This window comes from Gymnodraco acuticeps, unplaced genomic scaffold, assembly GCF_902827175.1.
Source record: "Gymnodraco acuticeps unplaced genomic scaffold, fGymAcu1.1, whole genome shotgun sequence".
NCBI lineage: Eukaryota > Metazoa > Chordata > Actinopteri > Perciformes > Bathydraconidae > Gymnodraco > Gymnodraco acuticeps.
This window is the reverse complement of record NW_022990441.1, coordinates 3,817,776-3,845,295: the sequence shown is the minus strand read 5'-3', so window position 1 is coordinate 3,845,295 and position 27,520 is coordinate 3,817,776. Positions and strand designations below refer to the sequence as shown.

At 39.4% G+C, this 27,520-nt stretch overlaps 1 protein-coding gene across 1 annotated transcript; it reads left to right on the top strand.

Moving 5' to 3' along the window:
- The first annotated feature begins 1 nt into the window (after window position 1).
- On the top strand, window positions 2-27,092 carry oafa (OAF homolog a (Drosophila)). The gene is made up of 4 exons (XM_034225531.1): window positions 2-748; window positions 23,964-24,098; window positions 24,229-24,409; window positions 25,230-27,092. The coding sequence occupies exons 1-4, from the start codon at window positions 449-451 to the stop codon at window positions 25,502-25,504; spliced, it is 891 nt and encodes a 296-aa protein (XP_034081422.1). The 5' UTR covers window positions 2-448; the 3' UTR covers window positions 25,505-27,092.
- The last annotated feature ends 428 nt before the right edge of the window (window positions 27,093-27,520 follow it).

Genomic DNA, 27,520 nt, shown 5'->3' with positions numbered 1-27,520 from the left:
TGGCTTTAAGAGTTTACTACCATCCCTGCGCTCACTCTATCACACAACAGAAAGTTTGGAGGCCAAGCGAGCAGTGGGATACCGACGGATAGGAAGTGACGGGACTGCATGAATTGCAGAAGTAGGGAAAAGCGGTGACGGGAATATCAACACAAAGCCGAAAGAGAAGCAACGTGTGCGATCATCGGCTGTAGTACGGATAGCAAACTGAAATGCGCATGATCTTATCAACAACGCTGGAGCGAGAGACTTTCAATGGAAGTGACCTGGGATCCCAGAAGTGAGAAGCAGAGATTTTAGTTAAGAACCTATCCATTTTCATGAGCGTACTTGTGATACTGGAAACAACTTGCAAACAGCGGACCATATGGAAGTGCGACATGCGATCTATAGTTTGAAAATGAAAGAAACGACTTTAAATAAAAATCAAAGAAAATAGTTAGGGGGTATGAACGCAGATCTTTGGATTTCGCCGCGGTTTTTTCATCTGTCGTGTTCAGTTTTGCGTATTTTGGGTATGTTTGCGAGTTGCGTCTCAGTGGCTTCAGTTCGGATACTGACCCGGGTCTGCGCCCTGGTGCTGCTGGTGGCGGTTGGACTGTGCTCCGAGCTGAGGGTCCGGGTCCGGCTCGCTGACGGACTGGTGACCGAGGAGGTTTTGGAGGCGGACATTGAGAGAGATTTAATATCAGTCGAATTCAAGCAGGGAGACGGGGCACTCATCACTTTTGTGGCGGACTTCAAACAGGTGAGAGGTGGTCCTGTTTACAACTCAAAATAAACGCTGTTGTGCCTTGATACGTGTTCTATATTATTTGTGAGACCCCGGTGATCAGAGGGTTTAAATAAGTTATTTAAAAGTCTTCAATGACTGTTAAACTATCCTTTTTAGATAGACCCAGAACTTATTCAAACTGAGCCCAATTCATATTAACCCAAATGAAGTATGGGACACATTAGTGCTTCTTGGGCTTTACATTGTCTATCAAAAAACGAAATAGGGAAGTTATACTTCTAAGTCACTTATAGGAAGTTCATTGTTAGAGCCATTCTTGATCATCCTTAAAATAAGGCAAACTCCAAGATGACATGACCCGTTTTTTGGGGACTTGGGGAAATCCTCAAGACCTCAAGAATGGTTTGTGGTCATTCACTTTGGGAAGCACTGTTTTAATTTGATTCATGAAACAATTTCACCAAATTGAGACTCGAAAATCTGAATGGTGTATTAACGTTTCACATCACCAAATTCCCTAAGCCTAAGTCATGTCCATAAGGGTGAGGTCTATAGCCCCCCAAAAAGTGTGAGAGGTAGGAGTATATGAGCTTTTCATTGACACCTTATGATTTCTTTATTTTGGTTATCTAAGAAATCGGCAATAAATCTATATCCCATCAAGGCTGACAAATAAGGTAACGACAATGGCCTCTTGGGTCAAGCTAAATGGTTGACTCTGGGGAAGAATGTGGGTCCAAATCTGAAGCTTGATGAAAAACATCCTGAAATCCTAACCTGCCTGGAGCATACACTGTCACTTGTACACAAACTTAAGTAGAACTTACTAGTAGTTAAATTCATATTTTTCCATCTCAGCTTGAGTTTCACAGAGGTCAAGACAGCTGCTGCTCCTCAGATGTAGACGTCCAAACTCCCAAGTGACCTTAAAACCCCTGCTGCTGACGAGTCCAGCCGCGAGCTGATAATCAGTGGCTGTATTTAGCATTCTTAAAAGTAGACGATCAGATCAAGTGTCTCTCCCTGACCAGCACTACATCCACGATTTTTGGGAAGACGACACTGTTTCACTGTTGACAATGACTACTCTGGGACACATAAATGTCAGTCCTGAAAGAAAAACTACAACTGCTGTGAGCGAGGGTGGGGGAGATTCACGGAGGCGCACAGAGCAAAGGCTTGTGTCTGTGATGGTTGCTGTCACACAGAAGCTGACAGGCTGGCGAGATGTGAAGGGGGAGATTTACCAGGATTAAATGGGCATGTCTGACCTTTTTGATCTGCAAGTCTGGTTCACTAACCAAAACAGCTAATTTAGAGTTGAAAGAGAAGAGGCCGTCACCCCCAATCATTGGTGACACACCAATATAAAGAGACATACACTGATCTGTGAGCAGAGAGCGTTTTCTCGGTGGTGGAGGCACCCCGTGATGCTGAGTCCCTTCACGCATGCACACACAGTCCCAGTCCCGCATACATCTGCACATATGGTTTTGTTTATTGTATTAAACCTCTTAGATCACTTTACTTTTCCGCTGTCTGATTTATCTGTTCCAGTTGTAGGTTGGCCTCCCCCCCTCTCTTTCTGTCTCTTGGTCCCCCTGTTCCCGTCTCTGTCTCTTGCTCACTTCTTCCTGCTCTCTCCTCAAATTCGTATTCATATGGTTTTCATTCAGCTCTTGTGCAGTATCTTCAAGATTTATGGAAAGTTGGACTAGCTGTCACTTCCAGCTGCCATGAATATATAGTCCAGATGAGCACATATGGCAAGAAGAGCATTTTGACAGGGATGTTAAACACTGGAGATTCATAATGAACTTTACAGTCAATGGCGGATAGATACTGTACAGGTTTATGAATAATTTCTGTTACTTTTTATTTACCTTCTTAAACTGAGATGCTATGAGGTCATCATCCAGGATTTAGTTCTAGTTTATAAAAAAAACTATAAACAATGATCAGACAGCAGCCGTCTTCCTCCTTTCTGCTTTTTGAATAATCATCTAGGATGGGATGGTAAATGCTAGAGTCATTAGACACTGCCGGACTTTTTCTCCTGGATGTGAGAAGGAAGTTTAGTCAACCTTATCCAAGCAATGAATCACAATGGGAATCAGCCGCACTGTGATTTTAGTAGGGTTACATTTGCTCTGAAGGCATGCAGACATATGGAAAAGATGATGCGGTTTGTGCTCATCCCACCTCCTTCATGTTGAGAAATCACAACATGTAGATAACGTTGTCTATTAAATTCAAACCACTAAAGGACAGTGATTTTCTAATTGATTTGCAAGAGAAAGCATCATGGGAAGGAGTTTATCATGTATTCTGCATGTGTAGGTTGCTAAACTTGTTTAAATCTTTAGGGACATGTTAGTGATTTCTGTATTTCATCCCTAGTATATCCCTGGTATCTGTGAAGTTTTTACAGCCAACTCTACTCTAAATGATTTAAATTGCAGCAAGATGTTTGCAGTTCAGTTATATCCTGATGACATGCTCAATGTCAGTCTACACGCTTTTTAATATGAGGACAATCAGATGTGCTGTTGAAGGCTTGAATAGACAGTTCCTCTGAAGTTTGCTGATTCAGTACAGATTTATTTTTTTCAGCAACCACTTCTACAATTTATGGTCCAACACAGTCTCAGACCTTGAGCTGAACATAAACCCTGTCTTGGAGTTTAATCCAAGGGAAATGTCTCGCATTTTTTGAGAGGCTGTTTTTGGTCTTTCCAGATGTAGAAACTTTTTAGAGAGTCTAATCAGCGTGTACTCATGTGTCTTGCTTTCATGTCTAACAAGTGGGTTTGATCAATGCCGGAATGTGAGTGACTTCACTGGCCTCTCGGCTGAGTAAGACTTGAAAAAGGTTTAGTCTCTGGGAAGCAATGATACACATCCTTGTGCATCTAGTTACATGCACCTTGGCTCTATAATAAAACATTTGTAAGGACAGCTTTAATATTTTAAATATGTTTTAATTCATGTAAATACAAATAAACCTGTAAATATTTAATTAATCTTTTGCAGAATAATTTGAAAAGGCTGTTTGAATTTGGAACGTTTTCCATCAACACAAGTGTATTCAGTTAATGTTCAAACAGTCTTGTAAATGGGATGCATAAGCCACTAAAGCTTTATAACTTAATGTAAGACCAAAGTTTTCCAAATCTTTGTTATTGCTATCCATAATGCAACATCAAACCTCTTTGGTGAGTACTTTCATGGCTGTAGTTATAAATGTATCCATCAGTGTATGGCATCAGAGTGATCCTTATATGCTGATGGGTCATGGGAGCAAGACATATTGGAGGCCCCTTGACACTCACTATCTCACACCATCATGATAAATGAGTCTGGCTTTTGTAAACAATGGCACCTTGGTGAAAACAAGCTTGCCAGCAGTTTCCTGATTCTCACTTAATTTCAGCCTTACAATCAGGGCTGTGTTTTAACCAGGGGGCAATTTACCCTCAGGTCAGTTTGCTCTTGTGTATATTATATTCTGATTGTCTTCAAAGCACAGAGGCTTTATGGATACGCCCAACTGGAAGAATGAACTAGAGATTCTTCACACACCCTCGTGCGCTATGTCAAACACAGGAGTAGATTTGAGGGTGGGGAGGCAGGTTGTTTGGCCTTTCTTTGTGCCCTACCTTTGGGATATGCAGTACAGTGTCTGTGATCCATTTTGTTAGATGTCCGTTCTTTCACAGCCTCCACATGTTGAAATTGTTCACATTTTATTTGCCTTTGTTAGCTATTAGGCAAACTCTCCTGTGTGGGAGGCTTGCTGGCAATCCATCTTGTTAATTTGTGTTAGTGTGGGAAATGCAGGGGTTTGCCAATTGAAGCAACTGCTGGTTGTTATTCCCTGATGACAAGTACTGTACATCATTTACAATTTGGTGCAGGGAAGTCACCACATTATGCCTTAATTTGTTTTGGTTCTTTTTGGCTGCCGCACCTTGGGTCTCACTCAACTCTGAAACACCAACCCACTTTGTCACTTGCAATAACTTGTATGTGTTTTTTACAGATAAGTGTCACCTCTTTCAGGATATGTTGTTGCTCCAAACACTATTGAGGACACAGCATAGGAGAACATTAATTTTACACTCGGCTATATAAGGTTGTGAAAGGTCACTGTGAGTCACCAACAAGCACTGTTATCATCTTGGTGAGAAAATGAAACTCAACTCAAAATAGATTTCAGTTTTATTCCAAGTAATGCTCAGATATTACGTTTGTTTTCAACTCTCAATGTACCATAGAAGCCCAAAACTCCTAATAAGTTTCCTTTTACAAGCAACAGCTATTTTTATTGTGGAAGATTGTGTAACTCAAAAATCGCACTGTTTGTTAATTTTACTTTCTTGACATGTTACTTGAAATTTGAGTACATAAAGGTTTTTTTATTAGCTTTTTATACCATTTCTGTTTCTTTAAGTGGACCATTTATAAAAAATAAAATAAAATAAAAAAAACACTTCTTTCTCCTAGCCACCTTGGTTCCCCGTTGACTCTGAATCCCAGGAAAATAGCTTCTTCTGTAGCCTGGCAATGGCCCTTCAAGGCCCTGCATGGGCCCCCTTTGGCCTCTCTTGGCCCCTCTCTGCCACTGTTGATGTCTTTATCCTCCTCCCGCCAGCAGGCCAGATGTTTGTCTGAAATGCTGCTGATAAAGAAAAAAACGTCCAATTCCCACAGAGAAGCAGAGATGGAGGACGTAGAACCTCTTTTTTTATTTTTCAAGAAGGACAGTGGACTGCATGGTGCTTTGGCAACAGCAATGATTCGGTAGTTGTGGCCTGCACTGTGCATAGTTGAGATCATTTCAAGCTACCTCAGAGGTTTTAAGATTGCAGTTGGCAATGAAAAAGCCAACGCTTCTGTTCTGTTTCCAGTGTCCTGAAATGTCCTTTTGTCAAATCCATGGCTGTGACCTTTTGGCTGTCTTGGCCTCGTGAGTTTTAGACTGATTTATTGTTTGACTTCACTATGCAACCCTTGTGTCAGTCTATTCTGGTGCTCAATATATAAGGGTCTACACCTGGGATGGTCTTACTCATGGTGGTGTTACATCATCCCTTTTCTTGTAATATAAACTGCTCTTGTGTTACTTGTCCAGTCATAATACACAGTTTCTGTTGTTATAGTTATGAAAAAGAGCCAAAAACGTTAGAAAAGAAAGGGATCAAAGGATTTTAAATAGTGGTGCACGATAATTATCTGCCCGATAATTAGCGGTCCGATATTAGGAATTATGACGTCATCCCGATAAACCCGATAAAAGTATTAATAGCCCCGATAATATACAATATATTTTTTGGGTGAAAAAAATACTGCGGTGTGGGTGGATTGGGATGAGGGGCGCTTGTTTTTTACTCGGCTCCACCCGTTTTGCCAGTACTGTGGTATTAGTGGTTTAGGAAGAGGGGAGTTTTTCACAAATCCAGCGCTCCCTAACTCATGTCTGGCTGTGACGTAAATGGTGTGCGGCCGTGAAGCCAGGACAGTAAACAAACATGTCGTCGGTAGTATGGGACTATTTCAAAGTTTCAGTTAGATAGTTCGCTTGCTATTTGTATTAATATGGGATTAGTTTTGTATCATAAAGATAAAGCAACACTTTCTCAGAATAAAGCAAAACTATGAGTTTAAAAGAAAAAAAAACTAAGTCAAGCAAAATAAAATACATTTAAAAAATAAAACTATAAGTTGCAAACAAATCATTTGTGTAATCATGTAAACTATAAGTCTTTTTTCTTTGTTTTAACATAGGTTTTTGTTTGCAGTTCTTGTTTCTTCTTTCTCAATGATCAGACTTTTGCTCTCGCTGCAGCTCTTCTCGTTTACGCTCCCTCATTTTTTGTTTGAGATTTTGACACGAACATCCCGGTGGGCGGGACTTTCAGGGGTGCGTCCTCATTGGCTACTCAGTTTTTGAGTGACAGATCATACAGTGCAACTCATGCAGCAAACTCCGGAGTCCACTCGGCCACGTTAGTGTCGGTGTCTCCTGGGGGGTTTTCATGAACATATCGGACTTATTTTATGGATTGCAGTGCATTATACTTGTGATGTGTAGTTCATACTTTATTCCAACTTTAAATATTTTAATACCTGAACACACTGCTGCTGTTAAATAATTTCCCAATTTGGGATTGATAAAGTGTCTGTCTATTTATTTTATAGATTAAAAAAACACATCTATGTATTTTTAAGCTAAAGGTTGTTAGAAATTAAAATCAATGTTTTGATGGCATAATGTACCTTAAATGTACCTTCAGTTTAAATGCTGTTTTATACTGAAAAACCAGAAAATTATTGTGCACAACCAGATAAGCTTTTATTCTGAAAATCCTTCATCTCCGGTTAGCATGTGGCTAGTTTACCATTTCTTATAAAGGTTAATTTAGTAGCGAAATGACATGGAGTGATGCACACCGAAACCTACTGATTTTAACACTGCAACTATAGAAGTATTATTATTGCTGAATATTGAACAAAGTTATTGTTTACAGACGTGGGTAAGATGTGACAACATCCGGAATGACCAGAAACCAAACCAGCCGTGAAGTATTTTCTGTATTTTTTAGAATATTAACTACAACGTTTAGAATGTGTTAAAGGAAAAGTGATGAAAGACAATATGAGGAGAAGAGTCGTGTTTAAGTATATATTGAATGTACAATGCCTGAATCCTCTGTTTAAACGTAACAACGGACATTAAGATGTGGAGGGCCGGCCCGCAGGGAGGAGCCTACAGAAGCTATATAAGAGCAGCACCTGAGCGGTTCGGCCCCTTTTCTCTGCTAGCGAGGGCCAGAGACAGCTGCTTTTCTGTCGGACAATATCCTGTTTGTGACTGTACCGCGCCTTTTTATTAATTAAAGTACCAATTTGAAAACATCTCAGAGACTCCATTTAGTCTCCTTTTTAAGCTTCTCTTTCCTGGACGCGAGAATAACCATCACAGTTAACAATTGGTGCTCCGCGACGTGATTCTCGTTGGACAGAAGAGTACACAACCAGCTGTTTTCCGGAGACGCGGCTTCCGTTCGACACAACGAGCTCGAATACTTGGTAAGAGGAAACCTGTTAAATCAAATTCTTCATAGTTTATGCAGTACAAAATAGGTTTGTGTTGGACGGAGGCCAGCGGATCCTGAAAATAGCTGTGTATTTAATGTTAAAACAACCAAATTTATAACAATAAGAATTCCATAACACATGGCGTTGCATTTTCACAATCAGGGTGAGTTCCAATTTCTTTTTTTCTTATATCTAACCCTGCATGCTATTAATTTGTGTGTGTGTAGTATTTTAAAATATAAATGTGTGAGGCCATTGTACTTTGGGTAGGTGTCTTGTTGTGTTTTCATGTAGGTGTCTCTGGTTACGTCAGTAGTTAAATTAGCCTATGACGTAAGGATATATAAGTCCATTTAACGATTATTGTTAAGATCTGTGGGACATAGCGAATTGATTAGGGATCAAGTAATTGAAAACAAACAAGGCATAGCGAATCAACTTAGGGTTGAGTAACTGAAGACAGTGCTAGTCGAAAACAGTTGAGAACTGTTTTAAAAAAGTCCTTTTGAGGAAAGGCTTGATTAAGGTGTAAGCTTTATCAGTGGTCATAACTGTTCTAGTTTCAACCAAGATATTGCGGGTGGAATACGAGATGTGGAGTTACAACAGCATTACGTTAAATTGACGACGGTCATTTAATAGTCGCTGATAAGTTACCATAATACTCCCACCTAGCGTGTCGAAATGGCAGCAGTTGACCAATAGTGGACTATAAAGTCAAATAATACGTAGATAGGTTTATAGCTTATGCGTAAGGGTTCCTAACTTTAAGTGATGATATCAATAAGATAAAGCCCATTTTTTTCATAGTAAACTAGATAGAAATGTTATTTTAAACTGCAGTGTTGTTTTGTGTTCAATTTTCTTGACAAGATTACACCCCGCCATTATTTAAACTCCCCTCTGAGAGCCACGAGGTGTTTTCAAATCCCTTTGTTCTTCAGGTCAAAGGTTGGAAAATCAGTTGCCATCTTGTCTTGTCCTCATGCTGAAAATAAGCCACACGGCAGCCGCCATTTCGTGAAATGCTAATTGAAAGTACTCTGTTTGTTTTGACACACAGTCCCACTCACATGAGGCTAGGCACTCCATATTGAGAAGGACAAATCATATTTATTGGCAGAAGTTGGAACTATAAAATAGACAGGTTATCTTACCGTGGGAAGTTTGGTATTTGTAGGAGTCTGGTTTTGAAAATATTGTTGTTTGCAAGTGCGTATTGGCGGTTTATTTGAGATATTCTTGTTTGCAAGTGTGTATTGGCGGTTTATTTGAGATATTCTTGTTTGCAAGTGTGTATTGGCGGTTTATTTGAGATATTCTTGTTTGCAAGTGTGTTTTGGCGGTTATGTGCTGTGTTGTTTAACCATATTCACATTTTCTTCCCATTTTTAAGGAAATAAGCTTCTTCTTGTTAAAAAGAGGTCAGTTTTGCAACAGCTATCCCTAGTGGATTAAGCTGGAAATTACAACAGCGCACTCTGCTGGTAATACAGAATTATTACAAAGATATTATAACATTTTGAAGCTTAATTTTGAGTGTTATTGATGAACACATTCGCCGGGACAGAATTACAAAGTGGTTTCTAATTAACATATGAGAAACTTTACATCATAGACTTTCAAACTAGACTGTAGAATATTCAAACACCAATTGATTACATCTAACACAAATTATGACATTTACATAGTTCCATACATTTCAGTATGCACTGTACACAGTAGATTTAGATTTTCACAAGACTTCGATTTTCTTATCTCAAAGTCAAAAACGATACACTGTACAATTTTTATTTTAAAATTTCAAAAAAAATGTTATCTTTTAATTTATTAATATTTTACAAAAAAAAAAAAACTTAAATCATAAAAAAAAAAAAAAAAAATTCTAAAAAAAAAATTCTAAAAAAAAAAAAAAAAAAACCTACCCAGATTTAAAGTTAAGTTCGGATGACATAGGATATTATTTATCAGGAACGAAGGTGCTAGTCGGAGGATTAGTGTTTCAATCTTTGATAACTTAATAATATTCATTCGAATAGTTAGAGAACATGTCACCAAAAGAAACTAAATTGAGACTAGACGCAGAGCCAGGCTCAACCGCAGATATCAAGGAAAGGGTAATAATCTGATCAGATGCTTTAACCTTTCCAATTAAAAGAACTATATGGAGGGAAGATGAAGAAAGATTTATAAGAGTTACAAGTCTGATACTCCATCTGGAATATGCCAGCCTATTGGCACACAGCATAAATGTGGTCCGAGTAGCAGACCCGCCAGTGAGGGAAGACATAGCAGAAAAAACAAGACACTGTAGCTTGTAGGAACAAGACAAGGAGAAGGGAGGGGAAACTTCCAGAGAAGGCAGGGCAGACACCTCCAACAATTCAAGCTCAGGAAGAACCAGAGAATGCAGAGCAGACACCTCAAACAGTTAAATCTCAGATAGTGCCAGAGAATCAGATGCAGAACCACCAACCAGGAGGTTTCCAAGGAGGCACAGGCAGAAGAAGTTTACGGTTTGAGGGATGTTACCATTGCAACCAAATGGGCCATTGGACCAGAGATTGCCCGCAACTACTAAGGCAACATGCACCAAACAATGGCCCTCCATGTAGTTACCCTGGGGGAGGTTTCCATGATTACGACAGAAGCAGGGGGTCTCAGGGATGTCAAAGACGAACAGCATTGCCAAACATGACCCAAATGCCACTGACACCCTGGTATCAACCACAACAATGAGGAAGCTCAGAGGGCCAGACCACCAGGTGATGCATCTTCAGCACAAGGGTATTTTGAAATCCAGCTACATTGAGCCATATCTGTCACCACAGAAGGGAGAGGTTTAATGTTTAATGTAAAAACAGAATCGAGAGTAGCATTTGCATTTACACATAAAGCATCCACAGAATAGAACATTTAGCAGACTATTTTTGTAATTATGAGAAGGAAAGAGATTACGAGTGATGTTGTTCCCCCACACAGAAAACTATTGTGTCCACACAGCTAGTGAGGTCAAGACGATGGGGTTTCCACCCAAAAATATGAAGACGGAAACCTAGTACTCGCCCAAGACGGAGGATCCATACCAAATCCTCCTGTTTACACCGACTGCAGTTCAAGGGGCGGCGATACACCTGACGTGGAGCTGTTGAGACCTAAAAACAGAAACTCGCTTCTGCTGTGGTGAAGTCTGGCTACAAAGGGAGGTGTCCGATAGGGTCGCTTGTCTCAAACCAGTGAAGAAGTCAACAAGAACCCAGCAGAACTAGAGAGTGACTGTTAGCGGGAGAACAGTGACAGAGCGACAGAGACTGGCACAACATTTTCCAGCCAGTACATAGATAGACCCCGTCAGAAGACCGGGGCTGTGTTTAAAGGGGAACTTCATTTATTGTTAGTGGAAGTGTAGTTTTTTAGTCAAACAATTATGTGATTTATGGAGTCAGATTACATTTTTCTCAAACACAATTTTATAATCGGTCTGAAGTATCTGTTTTAAGGCAATGAGCTGCAGATTAAATAACATAACACTGATTGAGAGCTTGGATGAAGAAGTTGTAGGGTTTTAACAACAGTTTAAAGAATCAGTTTTTATTTATTTATTCTTGAGTAACTTTACTGATTTATAATGTAGTGCGTAAGGCACTATCTCATTTTGAGTGAGGGGCACCAGCCCTTCATGCATGTCACCCTCTGTGAGAATGGTTCGTATGTTTCCCTCTAGTTTAGATAAATATTATTTTATTATATCTTTGTTCAGCAGTATCAAACAATCCTCTAATCCTAGAATTATTGAGACGCATTAGCGACACCAGGGGTATTGTTTTTCGCAGCAACAATGATGCATAATACCAGGACAAAAGCCATTATTGCAACAAGTAAGCCATTTTTTGTGCTAATGGCAGATTTGAGTGAATATATTTTTATACCAGCAGAAAACATACATCATACGATATTTTGTACGCCTTATGGGTACACGGAGAAGTTATATTTATTTAATGCAACGTTATGGGTTTTACATGTCCTGTTCCGAATAGGGTAATCATTGCAATATTAATTGAGCATGTTCTGCTCAAAGGAGGGAGTGTCATGATTATACAGATATGTTGATTTCAGTGACGTTGTAGTTAATGAATAATAAAATGTAGTTAATAATAGGTCTCATAACGACAAAAGGTATGCCAAAGCTTGGGCCTCCTCCAAGGAGGGAGTGGTCCAGTTTTAGATATTAGACAAATAGAAGTGATGAATATGTCAGAACTCTGAGTAATATAATCCAAGTTTTGTCTACACAGGCTAAGAAAGCTACAGAGATACCAGACGAGACACCAGAAGAGACTCCTGTTCGGCCAGGTGATTGGGTGAGGGTGAAAGTTCACAAAAGACAGTGAGCTGATCCCCGGTGGACGGAACAGTGAGAAGTTGTAACGAACTTCACACGCGCTCCGGTTTAAAGGTAAAGAAAAAGGAGCAAATTGACACCACCTCACACATTGTCACCCTTCACTGGCAACTTCCAGAACATTATTGGGAGTTAGGACTGATTTGGCAGAGCTGGAACAAAACAATAAATAGAAATAAGATAAAGATAGAAACAGCTCAAAAGACGAATTGTCTATAGATTTGTATAGATAGTACACTAAAGTGAAAACCTATTTTTGTTTTACATCTGAAAAAGAGTCAAATTTTAGTATACGTTATTATAGTACTCATTATTTAAATTCTGTAACTGACACCAAGGGAGAAAATAGAGATGATGTCAAGAACAAAGCCAAAGCTATTGTGGGGTCCCCTAGGGATAAGAGTCAGAATAGCATTGTTGATTGTGCTCATTACACTTGGCACCTTTCTGGTTGGATGGGGAGTACAATATCAAGTAAGACATGGATCCATTAGTCCACTCATAGAGAATGCCCACATCACTAACAAAACTCCAGCTGTGTTTCAGAGAGTTTCACTTATCCCCAGAGCCAAAAGATCAGCTGAGCAACAAGAGGAGGAGTTATAAATACTCGGTCCCAAAGGTGAGGCGGTTACAATCAAGATGATTCACCCCCCATATATGCAGTTCTTGTATCAAATGATGAGATGGGTTTAACTGATTGGGATATGTAGGTGATGGGAATTTACAGATTAGGGGAATCTAAAAATACACTGGATCCATGTTTTAGTCTGTGCCAGAAACACCCCTGTTAAGTTTATGGACAACCAACCGGTGAACTGAGCACAATTATGGAAAAATGATTACAGTAGAAACAGGCTACTAACCCACAGGTACAGCTTTGTACGTACAAACTCTATGAACAAAATTCCCCAGCAGATTGTGGCGACATTGCAGATATGTTCAGTCACAAAAGTTACTTATGTTCTAAATAACAGTGAGATTTAAAGTAATGGAGAAAATATGGGGACGTTCTTTTATAGTGTGTGAAATGTGGTGCTTGAAACATGTAGGTATTTTTAATTTATAGAAGAAAATGGTTTCCTGAAAGAGTTATTTGGAGTAGCCATGTTACAGTGGGTGGAAACAATGTTTAGGGATATGGCACAACCATTAGTAGACATTAATTGGGTTTAGATGACATTTAACATCTAAGACAGATAGTAAGATTAGGAAAATAGAGTGGAAAGGATTGGATATATTTTACCTCAGTGTGTTAGAATTAGCTATAGGTAATGCCTCCCGAGATCTCTCTCTCTCTCTCTGCCTGTCAGACTGCTACGACCCCATCTTCAGACAAATGACCTCACCACAGGAGACTCCTCCTCCGGTTTAAAGACAGACAACCCGAGCTGAACCAACAACCACCTGAGGCATCCAGAACCATCTCCACCTGAGGCATCCAGAACCATCTCCACCTGAGGCATCCAGAACCAAACCAGCATGCTGACAAAGAGGCAAACTCTCATCGGTCCCTCAAACAGGACATGAAGTTCCAAACTGAGCCGCGAGATTTGGCACAAGAGCAGAGTGGGACATGAGAGCAGAATACACCACTCCATGCAACAGCCAAGAGACTGAAAAGGAGGAGATGAAATGCAAAGCAGTTGGGCCACTGAAAAGAATTACAGCGGGAAGATCCAAGTGCGGATGGACTGAGGAGAAGACAGGATGGAGGAGGAGACAGAACCAGAGGAGTTGGCATGGGCCAGCAGAACGTGAGGGGGTCGTGGCTTGACGACCAGAGGGGGAGAGAAGGAACACAGGAGTGAGTGAGTTTACACATAAACACACTTATTAGAAAATAATCCTAAAAACACACTGAGGGTAGAACATATTATTCAATCTTTTCATAATATAAACAAATTATTCTTATAGAGATTCTTATTCATGTGAGAATTTGGGGAAGATTTAATTAGTTACAATATAGATAGCAGGCAAATCTTTATTTGAATGGAAAATGTTAAAGGTAGAGCTGGAACCAAGCCAAAGAAAGTATTCCAATCTAGAGTATTGATTTCTCCATTGTAGCATGGATATTACCACAGGAGAACTGTTAAGGTGGAAACAACATTTGTTTGTCGTCCAAGATGTAGAGTTTTAAAAAGACACTAGGCAAAGAGCGATTGAAGATTTTAATTTTGAAAAAACTAGTACAATTGGGAGTAATACATGCGGGGCTTTGGATCACTCATTTTAATGGTGCATATTTTCAACAATAAATATCGCTCAGGGAGAAGGGGTCGCTCAACCCACCCTGCAGATGTTTTAAATCTTACTTGCAGCTTCAGAGGGAGCGCACGGCACCAGAGTATGAGTTTTAAAAGACAAGTGCCACCATCTCCTAATGCTCCTCCATTTAATCAGTGATGACCTGACATTAGAGATGTTATTTAAAAGGAGAAACATATCTGCCATGAGTGAAAATTCCTGAATTGAACTACAAACCATTAAATGACTTCTGTTTTTGAAGTCCTTGTTAGAGCACCCAAGGTTCCACACACTGTTAAAGGGGGTTAGCATAGTTATTTAAGTAGACCAGAAATGAAAATAAATTAGTATAATGAGTTATTGATATTCCACCGGTTTTCACACCATTTCAGGGACTTTATCACTGCATTAGAACAGACCACCCCAAAGCCAGTAGGGCTAAGAGACCAGTCCCAGGGGGAGTTTAGGCTCCAGGGTACAAGGATAGCATAGGGGCGCCCAGGGGAGGCCTAAATGTAACACTAATTCCATGTCCTAAAATACCGATTGATCACGACGGCCTCTTCTAGAGAACATATTACTTTCATACCTTAAATGGTATGAAAGGAGGGAGGGTAAATTTCTCATGAGGAGACAGTTACAAATGCTAGTAGAACAAGACGGCCCACCCCAATACAGATGTTGATGAAAATGATGAGTTAGTTTGAATGATGTTAAACGATATGGATGTTCAGAGATGAGGTTGTTCAATGAATGTCCAGCCGATGTGACTCTTTAAATGATGACATCATCTGAAGAAGTGAGCAAAATAAAATGCTAAAATGGAGTGAATCCATTTCACTGAACTCTATACTATTCCAAGATAGTGTATTTTTATTTTTAATTACTCTATACTATTCCAAGATAGTGTATTTTTTGTTTTATTATTACATTACACTGGTACAAGATAGTTTATTTCATTTTTATTATTTTTCACTGTTCTATATGGTAGATTTCATGTATTTTCGAATCATTACAATTCTAAAATGAATAGTTTATTTTCACTTTGTAAAAACAAGTGCTTTAACACTGAGCGTACTATAAGAACGGTTTCTGTGAAAGGAGGGAGGAAGAAATGTTCTGATACCAAGCCATTCCTGCTATTTTGAAGAACCATATTGAATGTTAACACTAGAAGTTATGCACAAGGGAAAACTTTTATGTTTGAACACAGTCAAAGTATTTTTGTATTTTTGTAAAGTTGAGGATATTCGAACCATTCCATTTTGATTGTATGTTTTTGATATGAGTTATGTACTATGCAGAGTTCAGATGAAGAACTCATTGATTTCAGTATTATACACACCTTTTAGGTGTGTAAGGAGGGACTGTTAGAAATTAAAATCAATGTTTTGATGGCATAATGTACCTTAAATGTACCTTCAGTTTAAATGCTGTTTTATACTGAAAAACCAGAAAATTATTGTGCACAACCAGATAAGCTTTTATTCTGAAAATCCTTCATCTCCGGTTAGCATGTGGCTAGTTTACCATTTCTTATAAAGGTTAATTTAGTAGCGAAATGACATGGAGTGATGCACACCGAAACCTACTGATTTTAACACTGCAACTATAGAAGTATTATTATTGCTGAATATTGAACAAAGTTATTGTTTACAGACGTGGGTAAGATGTGACAACATCCGGAATGACCAGAAACCAAACCAGCCGTGAAGTATTTTCTGTATTTTTTAGAATATTAACTACAACGTTTAGAATGTGTTAAAGGAAAAGTGATGAAAGACAATATGAGGAGAAGAGTCGTGTTTAAGTATATATTGAATGTACAATGCCTGAATCCTCTGTTTAAACGTAACAACGGACATTAAGATGTGGAGGGCCGGCCCGCAGGGAGGAGCCTACAGAAGCTATATAAGAGCAGCACCTGAGCGGTTCGGCCTCTTTTCTCTGCTAGCGAGGGCCAGAGACAGCTGCTTTTCTGTCGGACAATATCCTGTTTGTGACTGTACCACGCCTTTTTATTAATTAAAGTACCAATTTGAAAACATCTCAGAGACTCCATTTAGTCTCCTTTTTAAGCTTCTCTTTCCTGGACGCGAGAATAACCATCACAGTTAACAAGGTGATACACAATATAAACTGTATACTATTATTTTTCAAGACATGTTACATTTCAAAAGCATATATTGCTATGTTTAGGACAAACAATTAAAGACTGCTTTAATTGAACAAATTCTGCAATATAAAAGTGGCAGATTTGCTTTATTAAACAGACCAGACCTAGCCAACACAATACCAACACAATTAGGAACATGCTCACATCTTACTATGTTGGTCTGAAGAGCTGAAGCATTCATACACAATGGATACAAACTGTGTTGTCTCATTCTATATCCTGTGAGAAAATGATATACATTTAGCATAACAAATTCGACATACTATTCCTAGCCTGAGGAAGATCTGAATAATCAACAGATTTGAATGGAATCTCTAACATTTTCATGTAGAATAAAGACAAAAGAGTGATTATACAAATTACATTTATTGAAATTTGAACCAGAAGATGAAGTCTCAAAGAATGTTTTAAATAAAAGGACATACAACAAAAAGGTGGATAATAATAAAATCTATTAAATGTATATGTAAAGCCATTTGGTCAAATGAAATGACACTGAGCCAGTGATAACAGCAACGCCAGCGTGGATGAAGCTGGTGCAGGTCTTTCTTCATGCCCCCCCTCCGTGCTGTGGGGAAACGGGATAAGACTCTGGACGCCACGCTGTCTCAATGATCCACACTGTTAATATGAGAGGAAAATAAATGTTTTAGGAAATGAAAAATATGAAGTTAACAAATAAAACACAGCTCATGGACGGTAGGTTTTCCTACAAAGTTAACTCAGCCTCCATTGATTTTCATATCAAATTAGCGTGTTAATAAAATAAGCTATCATGGCTTATACTTGCATATCTAAACAGAATCATGAAAACCTGTTGGTAGAGTCAGGCACACGAGTCCGTTTGAGTGTGTGCGCCGGTGTCTGAACGCTCACTCACTGCTAGCTATGTAGCTAACTGTTAGGCTACTTAGCTTGCATTGTTATGGATCTAAAGCTAACTTTCATAGCACAGCTTTACTTCTCACTTATCACAATAAAGAAACAGACCGTATAGCACAAACAACACAAATGATCAATACTTACATATATTTTCACTTGTAGTATTATAATAATTGAAATGCTGGTTCTTCTGGGGTCTTCTGTCCACGCTCAGCTAGCTACCGCACCGCAGCTGCCTGCACTGTACAATCGCTGGAGGACTGGGCTGTCACTCAAAAACTGAGTAGCCAATGGGGACGCACCCCTGAAAGTCCCGCCCACCTGGGAGGTTTGTGTCAGAATCTCAAACAAAAAATGAGGGAGCGCAAAAGAGAGTGCTGCAGCGAGAGCAAAAGTCTGATCATTGAGAAAGAAGAAACAAGAACTGCAAACAAAAACCTATGTTAAAACAGAGAAAAAAGACTTATAGTTTACATGATTACACAAATGATTTTGTTTGCAATTTATAGTTTTATTTTTGAAATTTATTTTATTTTGCTTGACTCAGTTTTGTTTTCTTTTAAACTCATAGTTTTGCTTTATTCTGAGAAAGTGTTGCTTTATCTTTATGATACAAAACTAATCCCATATTTTAACAAATGCAATGCAGAAGTTCCACGAGGAGGGAAAAAGGCAACGAGCTATAATACTTCCAACCTGATTAGTCACCTGAAACATCGCCATCGCTACGATGGTGTGTTAAAAGCAGGTTAAAAGCGTACGAAGACGCCTGCGCTGCTAAATTAGCGGCGAATCCAAAGCCAGCTGCAAAGGCACCGGGGCTTTTACCTATCGACGAGGCTTTTGAAAAAGGCAAGAAGTTTGCCAGATTTGTTTGGGAAAATCAATATGGTCACTTTGAAGAGTCAAAACTGTTCTTGGTTTTGATTTGTTCATAGTAGTAATGCTCATGTCATTTGCTCACTACTAGTCTTTTTTTTACCACCAGGTGTGCAAAAACTACAGGTACATTTAATATATATATATTATATTATTATCGGTTATCGGTATCGGTCTTGAGAAGCAGGAAGTTATCGGTATCGGTTTCAAAAAAACAATATCGTGCATCCCTACTAACCAGGCATAGTGTGATGCTTTTTGTTTTTACCTTGCTTTTAATGACCATCCGTTTCACAGTTATTTCACGTTTTGAAGACCAGCACACTGCCTCATACGTTTTCTTGTTGTTTTTTATTATAGCAGCTATCGGGTTGAATCAGTACATGGGCTACACAAGTAAATCATAAAGTAAAATATGCCTGTAGAAAACGCCTTTGCCAAAATATGATAACAACAAACAGTCAAGATAGTCAGATGAGCTTCAGTGGCTATGCTAACATCACCTGACTAATACCAGAGAAACTTTAATAATGGTGTTGTGATGTCAAAAAGCGTTAATTCAGACTAAAACACATTCACTAATGGGGTTAGGGGATATGCATTAGTTGCTTGTGTGACAGTAAAAGAGTGAATTACTGCTTTCCAGCAGACGCTGCCGTGAGTTAGGAAGCAGGAAGTTATCGGTATCGGTATCGGTTTCAAAAACCCAATATCGTGCATCCCTAATTTTAAAGGATACTATAGCAATCAGCATCAGGGTGCTTTGTTTTCATGTAAGAAAAAAAGGTCACGTGTCTACAAAACAGACCCGCTGTTTTTTTTTTGACAATTTAAATGTAAGAATAACATTTTAATTGGGGTTTTGTTGGGTTTGTTAAAGCATACTAGCATAAACTTAAAAAAATACCAAATGAATTGAATATTTGCCTTTTTTTTAAATACAACTAATGAGGCTTCTCATTACATAGCTGATGTGTCCCCTGCAACAGGATATGCAAGCTGTGGGACAATGGTTAGATGCTGAATAGAGCTGTAGTCCTCTCTATTGTTTATGCCTTATCTATCTGCCTCATTTCCTTCCCTGTTAGCACTCACTGTTTGTGTCCCTCGCATTTCCTGAATGCACAGTCTCCATAAACAGTTTGTCTGGATAATTGTAACCAGATTCTGTGTGAATGAATAGTTTGCTCTGTATACTGTACTTTGCACAGGTGTGCAGACTTTTACAGATTAGAGGCTGTTGGAGTTTTTCTGGCTGTAGTAAGTTACCTTCCATTGCTGTCAGGGTGACCAAGGGGAACACCTTTCTTTCCGTGTCCTCCAGTGTTTATATGGTCCATTCACTGACACTGTTTTCTAATTGGTTTGCTTTTTGGTCAGCCAGGTGTGACCAGCCCCAAATGTGACTCGACATTCCTGCCTTTGGAGCCTATGTAATTAGCTTCAACTCAAGCATTTCTTACTTCAGCGGCTTTTCTCAACTCCTTTTGTCTGTGTGAGTCCGTCTCACCCGCTCTCCCTGTGTCTCCAAACATGAGCTTTAATCCCTGCCTACACCTGTGTGACAGGCCTCCCCTCATGCACAAAGAAAAATATCCTCCCCATCACCTTAAATGGTAAATCCGTAAGTTGTTTTTAAAGAAAATGGTTCCTAAAAGTAAACACAACATTTCAGCACTTGTGTCTCTACAAATATGGACCATAGGGAATACTGGAAGCCAGATTCATGCTGAAAAGGTATGCTTTAATATTAACATTCTAGTTTTATTCTGCAAGGTTTGTAGCTGTTGACTAAGAAAAAGTCTTAAAAGAAAAATCTAGTTTTAAGCAATCTTTTTTTAATGTGAGGTTTTTGCTGCCTGCTCTTACATTTTGCTTGGAACAAGACCAACTCAAATAGCCACACATATACCCACAGTGATCCCAAATGACTCATCAGAGCGTGGCTGACCAACAGTCCACCCCAGCCAGCCATCAGCCTTATCAACAGACAGGGTCTTAGAGGGGATTGGAAAACAGGAAGGGCCTTCTGCACAGGGGAATAGCTACTGGCACACTGTTAATGTTTGTGTGAGTGTGTGTGTGTTTGAATGTCCATCCGTGTGTGCAAGTGTAAGTTGTCACAGTCAGTTTACTCTCAAAGTGAGATTTACATGTCTTGCAGTAGTCCTTTTACTGGGATAAACTGCTCTTAGCTACAGAGCATTCATAGAAAAAATAACTTGATTTTTTATGTTTAAGGCTTTACAAAGCTCTCATTTTCACAGCAAGTTAACCAGGTTTGTCCTCTGTGAAGAGAACGTTTTAGGCTTGCTGGGTTACTGCTACAGTGACTGAGAATGTTCACTGTAAATGGCATCCTTTCAGTGTCTGAATAGGCTTTTGTGCACCTCTTAAATAACCTTGCCTACCAAAGGTAACCACCAATGAAACAGCTCCCCACCTCTCTCCTGTTTTAACAGGTCTTAGTATGACCCACTAGTAAGCTTGCATGAATACAGACTTGTGTTTGGCTTACAGCCAGTGGTAGTTTGTCTGCAAATGGACTAAGTCCCGGGTGTCAAGGAGCAATGCTTAGGAATCTGTACTTGTGTGGATTATTTATAGCCATGCTGACATTTACACTGCTTTGGTTGGTAGAAAACTCAAGGCTTTGCTGTCCTTTTTTGATTATGGCATTACCCGCGTTTTTCAGGATGGGGAAATGTCACGCCTTTTCATTCTTAATGTCCGCACCTGGTGATTTTCTCTAAATGTTGGTCTGCAAACCTTACATTTTATGTTGGCCTGGTATAGGCTTCACTTCTTAAAGGAGTGGTTACATTTTAGTGGCCTTACTCAGTTTCAAGCACTAGCAGGCCAACGTGTATTTTCCTATTCAGATGTGTCACCAACATTTTATTGTCTACTGTTTTGTAATCTGAGACTTTTGAGCAACATTTGATAGATTATTTATGTATACCCATACTAGAGATGAAGCAGGCTCTGGATACCATATGTTACCCCTACTGATATCCCACAGGAGCTTCACACTTGCCTCTCTATGTGTCATATCTTCTGTCAGTCAAACGGTACCAGTATATTCCCCCATCAGCAGTTTTCATTATTCCCTGACTTACTTGGCAGATTTTTAAAGAGCCACCTGTTGTCAGTTCCATACTCATTCTTTCTTGGTGTTAAAATGCTTCCTGCCATCACATCACAACTGGTTAGAACCCTTTTTTTTAATCACATCACTGCACACAAAATCACTCTTGCTGCGTTTTCTTTTAAATCTGTCTGCACAAGTGAGTCAGTGTGTGCATGTGCCAGTGCTGGTTTCAGGCAGGCAGAAGTGAGGCCAGTCTTGTCCAAACAAACAGTTGAATCCAGCAGCTTCTGTCTGGATGGAGATGTGGAGATGATGTCATTGTTATTACTCTTTTTGCTTTTAAAAGCAATGCTGATTATTATCTCGGCAGCACTAAACCGCTAAGATATCAACACTGGTTTGTTATCACCATTTAAAGTCTACGGTTACACTACATTTCTAACAAATGGCTAGAGACAAATATTATATTTGGACTTTTATTCAGTACTACCCGTATAATTAAATGAGTAGTTTGAGTATCCAAAGTGATATATGGGAAGATTGAAACCCCAAATTGTCATATTTGCGGTCAGAGTTTTCTAATTCAAAATCAAACAAACAAGATATGATATCCCAATATGTGAGCTTAGAGGCAATCGTAGGCAGATGTAGTTAATTTTGGACAGAGCAGGGCTAGCTTGTTGTTAGCGTTCTTTATGCTAAGCTTTGTCTTTATATTAAGCTAACAGACTTGAGTGATCAAATACAAGTAAGTGCATTTCCAAAATAAATGTCTTAATATTTTCAGTTACAGATGTCAACATAGTTGCATTACAAAAACGTTGTTGCCACAGTAAGCACTTTTGCTCTCCCTTTGCCCTTTTTGGCCAAAATCCTAGAACAGGGCAGTAGAGAAAGACAATCATTAATATGGACACATAATGACAACAGAGGAGGAGGAGATCTCAGCGCCTACACTTTTCCATTGAGTAACATTCAAAGAAGCAGAATTGGTGGAGCTACTCTGTTTCTCTATAATTACCCAGAGAGCCCTGGGGCAAATCTATGTGGCTGACACAAATGCCTTCCCTCTGTCTTCTCTCTCTCTGCCTACACACAAACGCATGTACACTCAGTGTCCCAGCGTAGCGCCATGTGTCTGCAATATGGGAGGTCCTGAAGTTGTGGCCTCTGCTTCTCCCTACACTTGAGGAGAAATGGCCCTCTTAGCCGTCTCTCTGTCGACATTGTACTCCGCCTTCATTGCATCTCACTGTGTTCGAGGTGTAATAATCATGCCTTCTGTAGTCTTGACATTCTCTCTAATCATTTAGACTTTGTTTTTTTTAAAAGGTGTACTTGGTTATTATCATAGTATGTCAGCATGGCAACATTTACAGTATTTCATTGCAACTGTAGTCTAAGCTTTAATACACTGAGCATCTCATAGAGATATGTGAGGCAAACATCTGAAGTTAATATCGTATAAAGCCTGTGAATCAATGTGTGCTCAGTCATTTGCTTTCCAAAGGTCAAACACTATCGCATGATTGTCTTGTGTCATACCCATGCTTGTATTGTACGCCTGCCAGAAACTCTTTTCCCAGAAAAAGTGGGTGTTAGAATGAGGAACAGAGGAGCTTAAGGAGAATCCAATGGGGTTATCTGTGGGCTGTTTAGCTATCCCAGAGTACCTCCTGCTCAGGGAGTGGAAGCCTTCAAACTGCAGCCTGTTTGCTTCAGAAGGCTGTGTGAAAAGCGGAGGAGGGGTGTTTGGAACTGTGTGTCTCCAAGCTGAAGCCGGTAGGGGGGGTGTCTGATGAATGGGAGGACAGGTCTGCTGCTCTGCTCTCCACAGTCGGAGCTTCCCATCATGCATTGCATGCCCCGCACAGAACTCTTTATGGCCTTGGGTTTTGCGCCATATCTCTCACACACACTTGCCAACAGAAACAAGCTTTTTTTGGGAATTCTCCACTATCAGTATTTTCCTACTTCTAAAGTTCCTCATAAAACAACGTGGTAAAATGTTCCTGACTTTTACAACATGTGAGAAAGTCTGATAATTTTCTCTAAAAACAGATCCTAAGCCTTAATTTGACAGTTCAAATAACCAGAGCTTGACTGCAGCAACGTTGCACAGGCCTACAGACAATATAAAAAGTATCAACAAACTGTCAGATGAAGCTCTATGGGCATAAACCAAACATAACATAAACCCCTCTTTAGTTTTATCAGACAGTTGTTTGAACATCTTTGAACTCCACATATTGAAGTACTTTGAGTGTCTGGAAAAGTGCTACATTAAGTACGGGGATGGAAGGATTATTTGTTGTAATCTGTCTGAACTGGCACATATAAACACTAAGTAATTATAACCTAGTTTCATGCATCACTTCCCGATGTCTTCTGGGAATCGTCTGTTTATCCGTTCAGCAAGTCATCTCTCATCCCTTATGTCTTGCAGGATGTGAAGATATTCAGAGCGCTGATCCTGGGCGAGCTGGAAAGAGGACAGAACCAGTACCAGGCCGTGTGCTTCATCTCTCGCCTTAGCCGCAATGAGATCATCCCGAGCGAGTCAATGGCCCGTCTCAGACAGGTATTACGTCAGGGCATCAAGCAAAATTGATGTTTTATAATTAACATTTCCATTTCTGCTTTAAAAAGAGCAATTTCATGTCCGGAGTATCTGAAGATGTGGATATTTATAATGTTTTTTGCCTGTTCAGAAAAATCCTCATGCCATCAGATTGGCGGAAGAGCGGAGAGGACTGGAGCAGCTGACGATGAGCGCCGCGGTTAATTTAAGTCAGGCCTCTCAACTCAGCTCCCACATTCACAATATGTGCAGCGAGGCCCGGGAGGCCATTTACACCAGGGAGTCCGATGTCAAACACTGGCTTGACAAAGGTCAGTGTCCTCTTCAGTTTGTTTATCATTGAAAGTAGCGGAAGTAAAATGATTGTCTCTTTTCCTATCTCTCTCTGTCGCTCCTATACCCCCACAGCATATATCTCTTTAAATGACACTCTTTATCTGCCGGAAACTCTCAATCTTTCCTGTTTCTATCAGGCAAACACCTCTTTCCACTTACTTTTAGTGATACTACTGCAGTTGTTATCTCTGGCTTTTTGTTGATAAGGCTCTATTACTGCTCATGCTATCTTTGTTTGTCTGTCTCTTGACATTCCTGATAATACCTCCCACTTTTAACTTTAAAAACAAATCTTTGAAACCTCTCAAAACAGTCCGATAAGTAATATTTGACATGATTTGCATGACATATAAAGGAATTCTGATCTGATTGTACAATCCTCACACAACATTTCATTAACTAATTGTTTTAAAAGGCCCTTTAGCAGTGTGATCTTGTATCTTAATAGTGATGAAGTCCAAATTATCCAGGCTGAGGAGAATCCTTATGACAGCACTTTTGTCCACTGACAGCACTGTTACAGAGGAAACAATGTTGATGGTCATGGTTCAGTAAGCACTCTGCACCATTATCAGTGAAGGGAATCTCAGTAGCGTCTCCTTTGCATAACAAAGCTCCCCTTTTACTGCACCATCTCCCCTCCTTTGAGCCACTTTGTTTGCCCCCTTCAGTTCAATACAGCGTTTAATTGAGTGAAATCCAAAAGAGAAAGATTCACACAACTCTGTGATAGCTTGCTTTTGTTTTTAACACCATAGCTCTGATAATAAAGCCTCTCATGTGTCTGTGTTATAGGAGTGGATGGCTCCATATTCGAGGTCCTGCCTCAAACAACAGAGGCGCCCAGCTTTCAGGCCTGTCACTCTACTAAAGACTTGTGGCAGCCCTGTCTCTGCACATACAGCCTGCGTCTGGAGTGGTACCCATGTTTGCTGAAGTACTGCCGCAGTCGGGACACCACAGGCAAAGGCTCCACCTACAAGTGTGGCATCAAGAGCTGCAGCAAGGGCTACCATTTCACATACTATGTTCCCCAAAAACAGATGTGCCTATGGGACGAGGAGACCTAGCATTTTATTCTGGATCGTTAAGAAAAGATAAATACTTTTTTTTTCCCAAGCCAATGCTTCCCCACCCAGGCTATTCAAAGCAAACACTGGACCTCGGTTTATGTGATGTTTAGTGAAACGGTCTCAGGTGGGGAGTGGTGGGATCCAGATGTTCAAGCTGAAATATATAAATGAAATCAGGTTCAAAATGAGACCAAACCCATTACAGGAAGCAGAAATGCAACGTGTGTTTCTAAGAGAAACCACTCACTTTTGGCCTTTTCTGGAAAAACTTACATATTTTTTGTAAAACGATAATGTGACTTTGCCAATAAACTGTCCCTTTTGTGCCTTTTTTTGGAGAAATGTTTGGAGCAGAAGACAGATGCCAACAACAATAACCTCCCAGTATGCACAAAGCTGGACAGTGCATGCCAGGTCAGTCAAACACCAACAGAGGAACAACACAGTCCAACTCTGATCAAAGGAAGATACTGGATATAGATAATCTTCCACACTATGGAAAGGTGTATGTTTTTGGACTAATCTATTTTATGAAGCTTTGTGAAAATAGCCAGCTAAACTAAAGCTGGCTGACACAGGAAATGCTTCTTCAATGCTGGCTTTATTTATTTTAGTTGCAAAGTGAAATTATTGAGGACTATTTTTTTATATATTTTTGCCTTAAGCAAGTGGTAAAAGTCTAAACAAAAGGTTGTTAGAAACGATAACTATTTCAAACACGTTTTAGAACCGTTTAACCTCTTGGATTTTGGATGTTGTTTCAAGTATGATCCTTATGTCATAATACTTTGTTGCACGTTTTCATGTATGTAAAAACAGGTTTATTATCTTCTTTATTGGAGACTGTTGTACTTCAGCTCTTCTCCATCAAGACCTGGGGGGGCACTCACATTATAATGTCCTTTAGCTCAAATAAACCAAAGTGAATGGATATACGAAAGAAGTAAAAGAAGAGTTTAAAGTTTCACTTTCTAGCAACATACTCTTCACTGTGGCGTTTTTCAAGGATTCGCTGAACCTGCAATGTGGGCTTTTAAATCATCTATACTACCACCTTCTGGTAAAACAGTATATTTCTCGTTGTTTCCCAATGCCAAAATGCTTTTCATGGTTTTCAGTTTTGTTCATGTCAACAGTTAAATGTCTATAATTTATGCAAGTCAAGTCCCTAAGCATAACTCATGCCATTCAATGAAAGCGTTTTAACTTGTGGGACCAAATTTAATTGTATCTGTCTGTTCTCCAGAGCAAAAGGTTGGTACTATTTTGGGGTTTCTTACCTCCTCCTTCATTTCATTCTTTACCGCTATATGAAAAACATGTTTCTGTTCTGTGTGTTGGTATATCCTGCTAACTAATGAACCAAATGAGTGAAACATATGTGGCCTTAACTGGTTATCAAGTGCCTTAACATTTCCACTGATATCTTTGCTATGTAATTGTAGATTAAGTTTGTAAACATATTTTTTCTATGAAAGAGTTTTAAAACATGTTGTAAAAAAAGTTGCCATAAGAAGAAAATTAAGCATTTAGGTAACGTGCCATTTGAGAGTTGAGTTTCAATAAAGTCTTACTTTGCACTGTTTATACAATTGCACGTTTTTGTTTTTATTTGGGGACATTTTATGACTATTGGACAGTAAACGGTAGAGGGCTGATGGGTAATAATGCTGGATTTAAACTGGGAATGTTGTGACTACATAAAGAGCACCTTTGGAAGTTAGATGTTAATGATAATTTGAAACGTTAATGTGCTGGTGTGGAAAAATATCTGTTTAATAACCCACTCACAAGCACCAAGGTGTGGGACTGCATTGACACTTACTTTGGTAGGAGTTTTCACAATGGGATGAAATATTGTCTGTACCAGTGTGCAGTCCCATATTACACATGTAAGAATATCATAAATATTAATAATTAATGTAGTTCTAATGAGAGTTAATATATAATGTAGATCTTCCATTTTGTCGCCATTCTGAGGAGAACAGGTGTAATGTATACTATTGTCCGCAG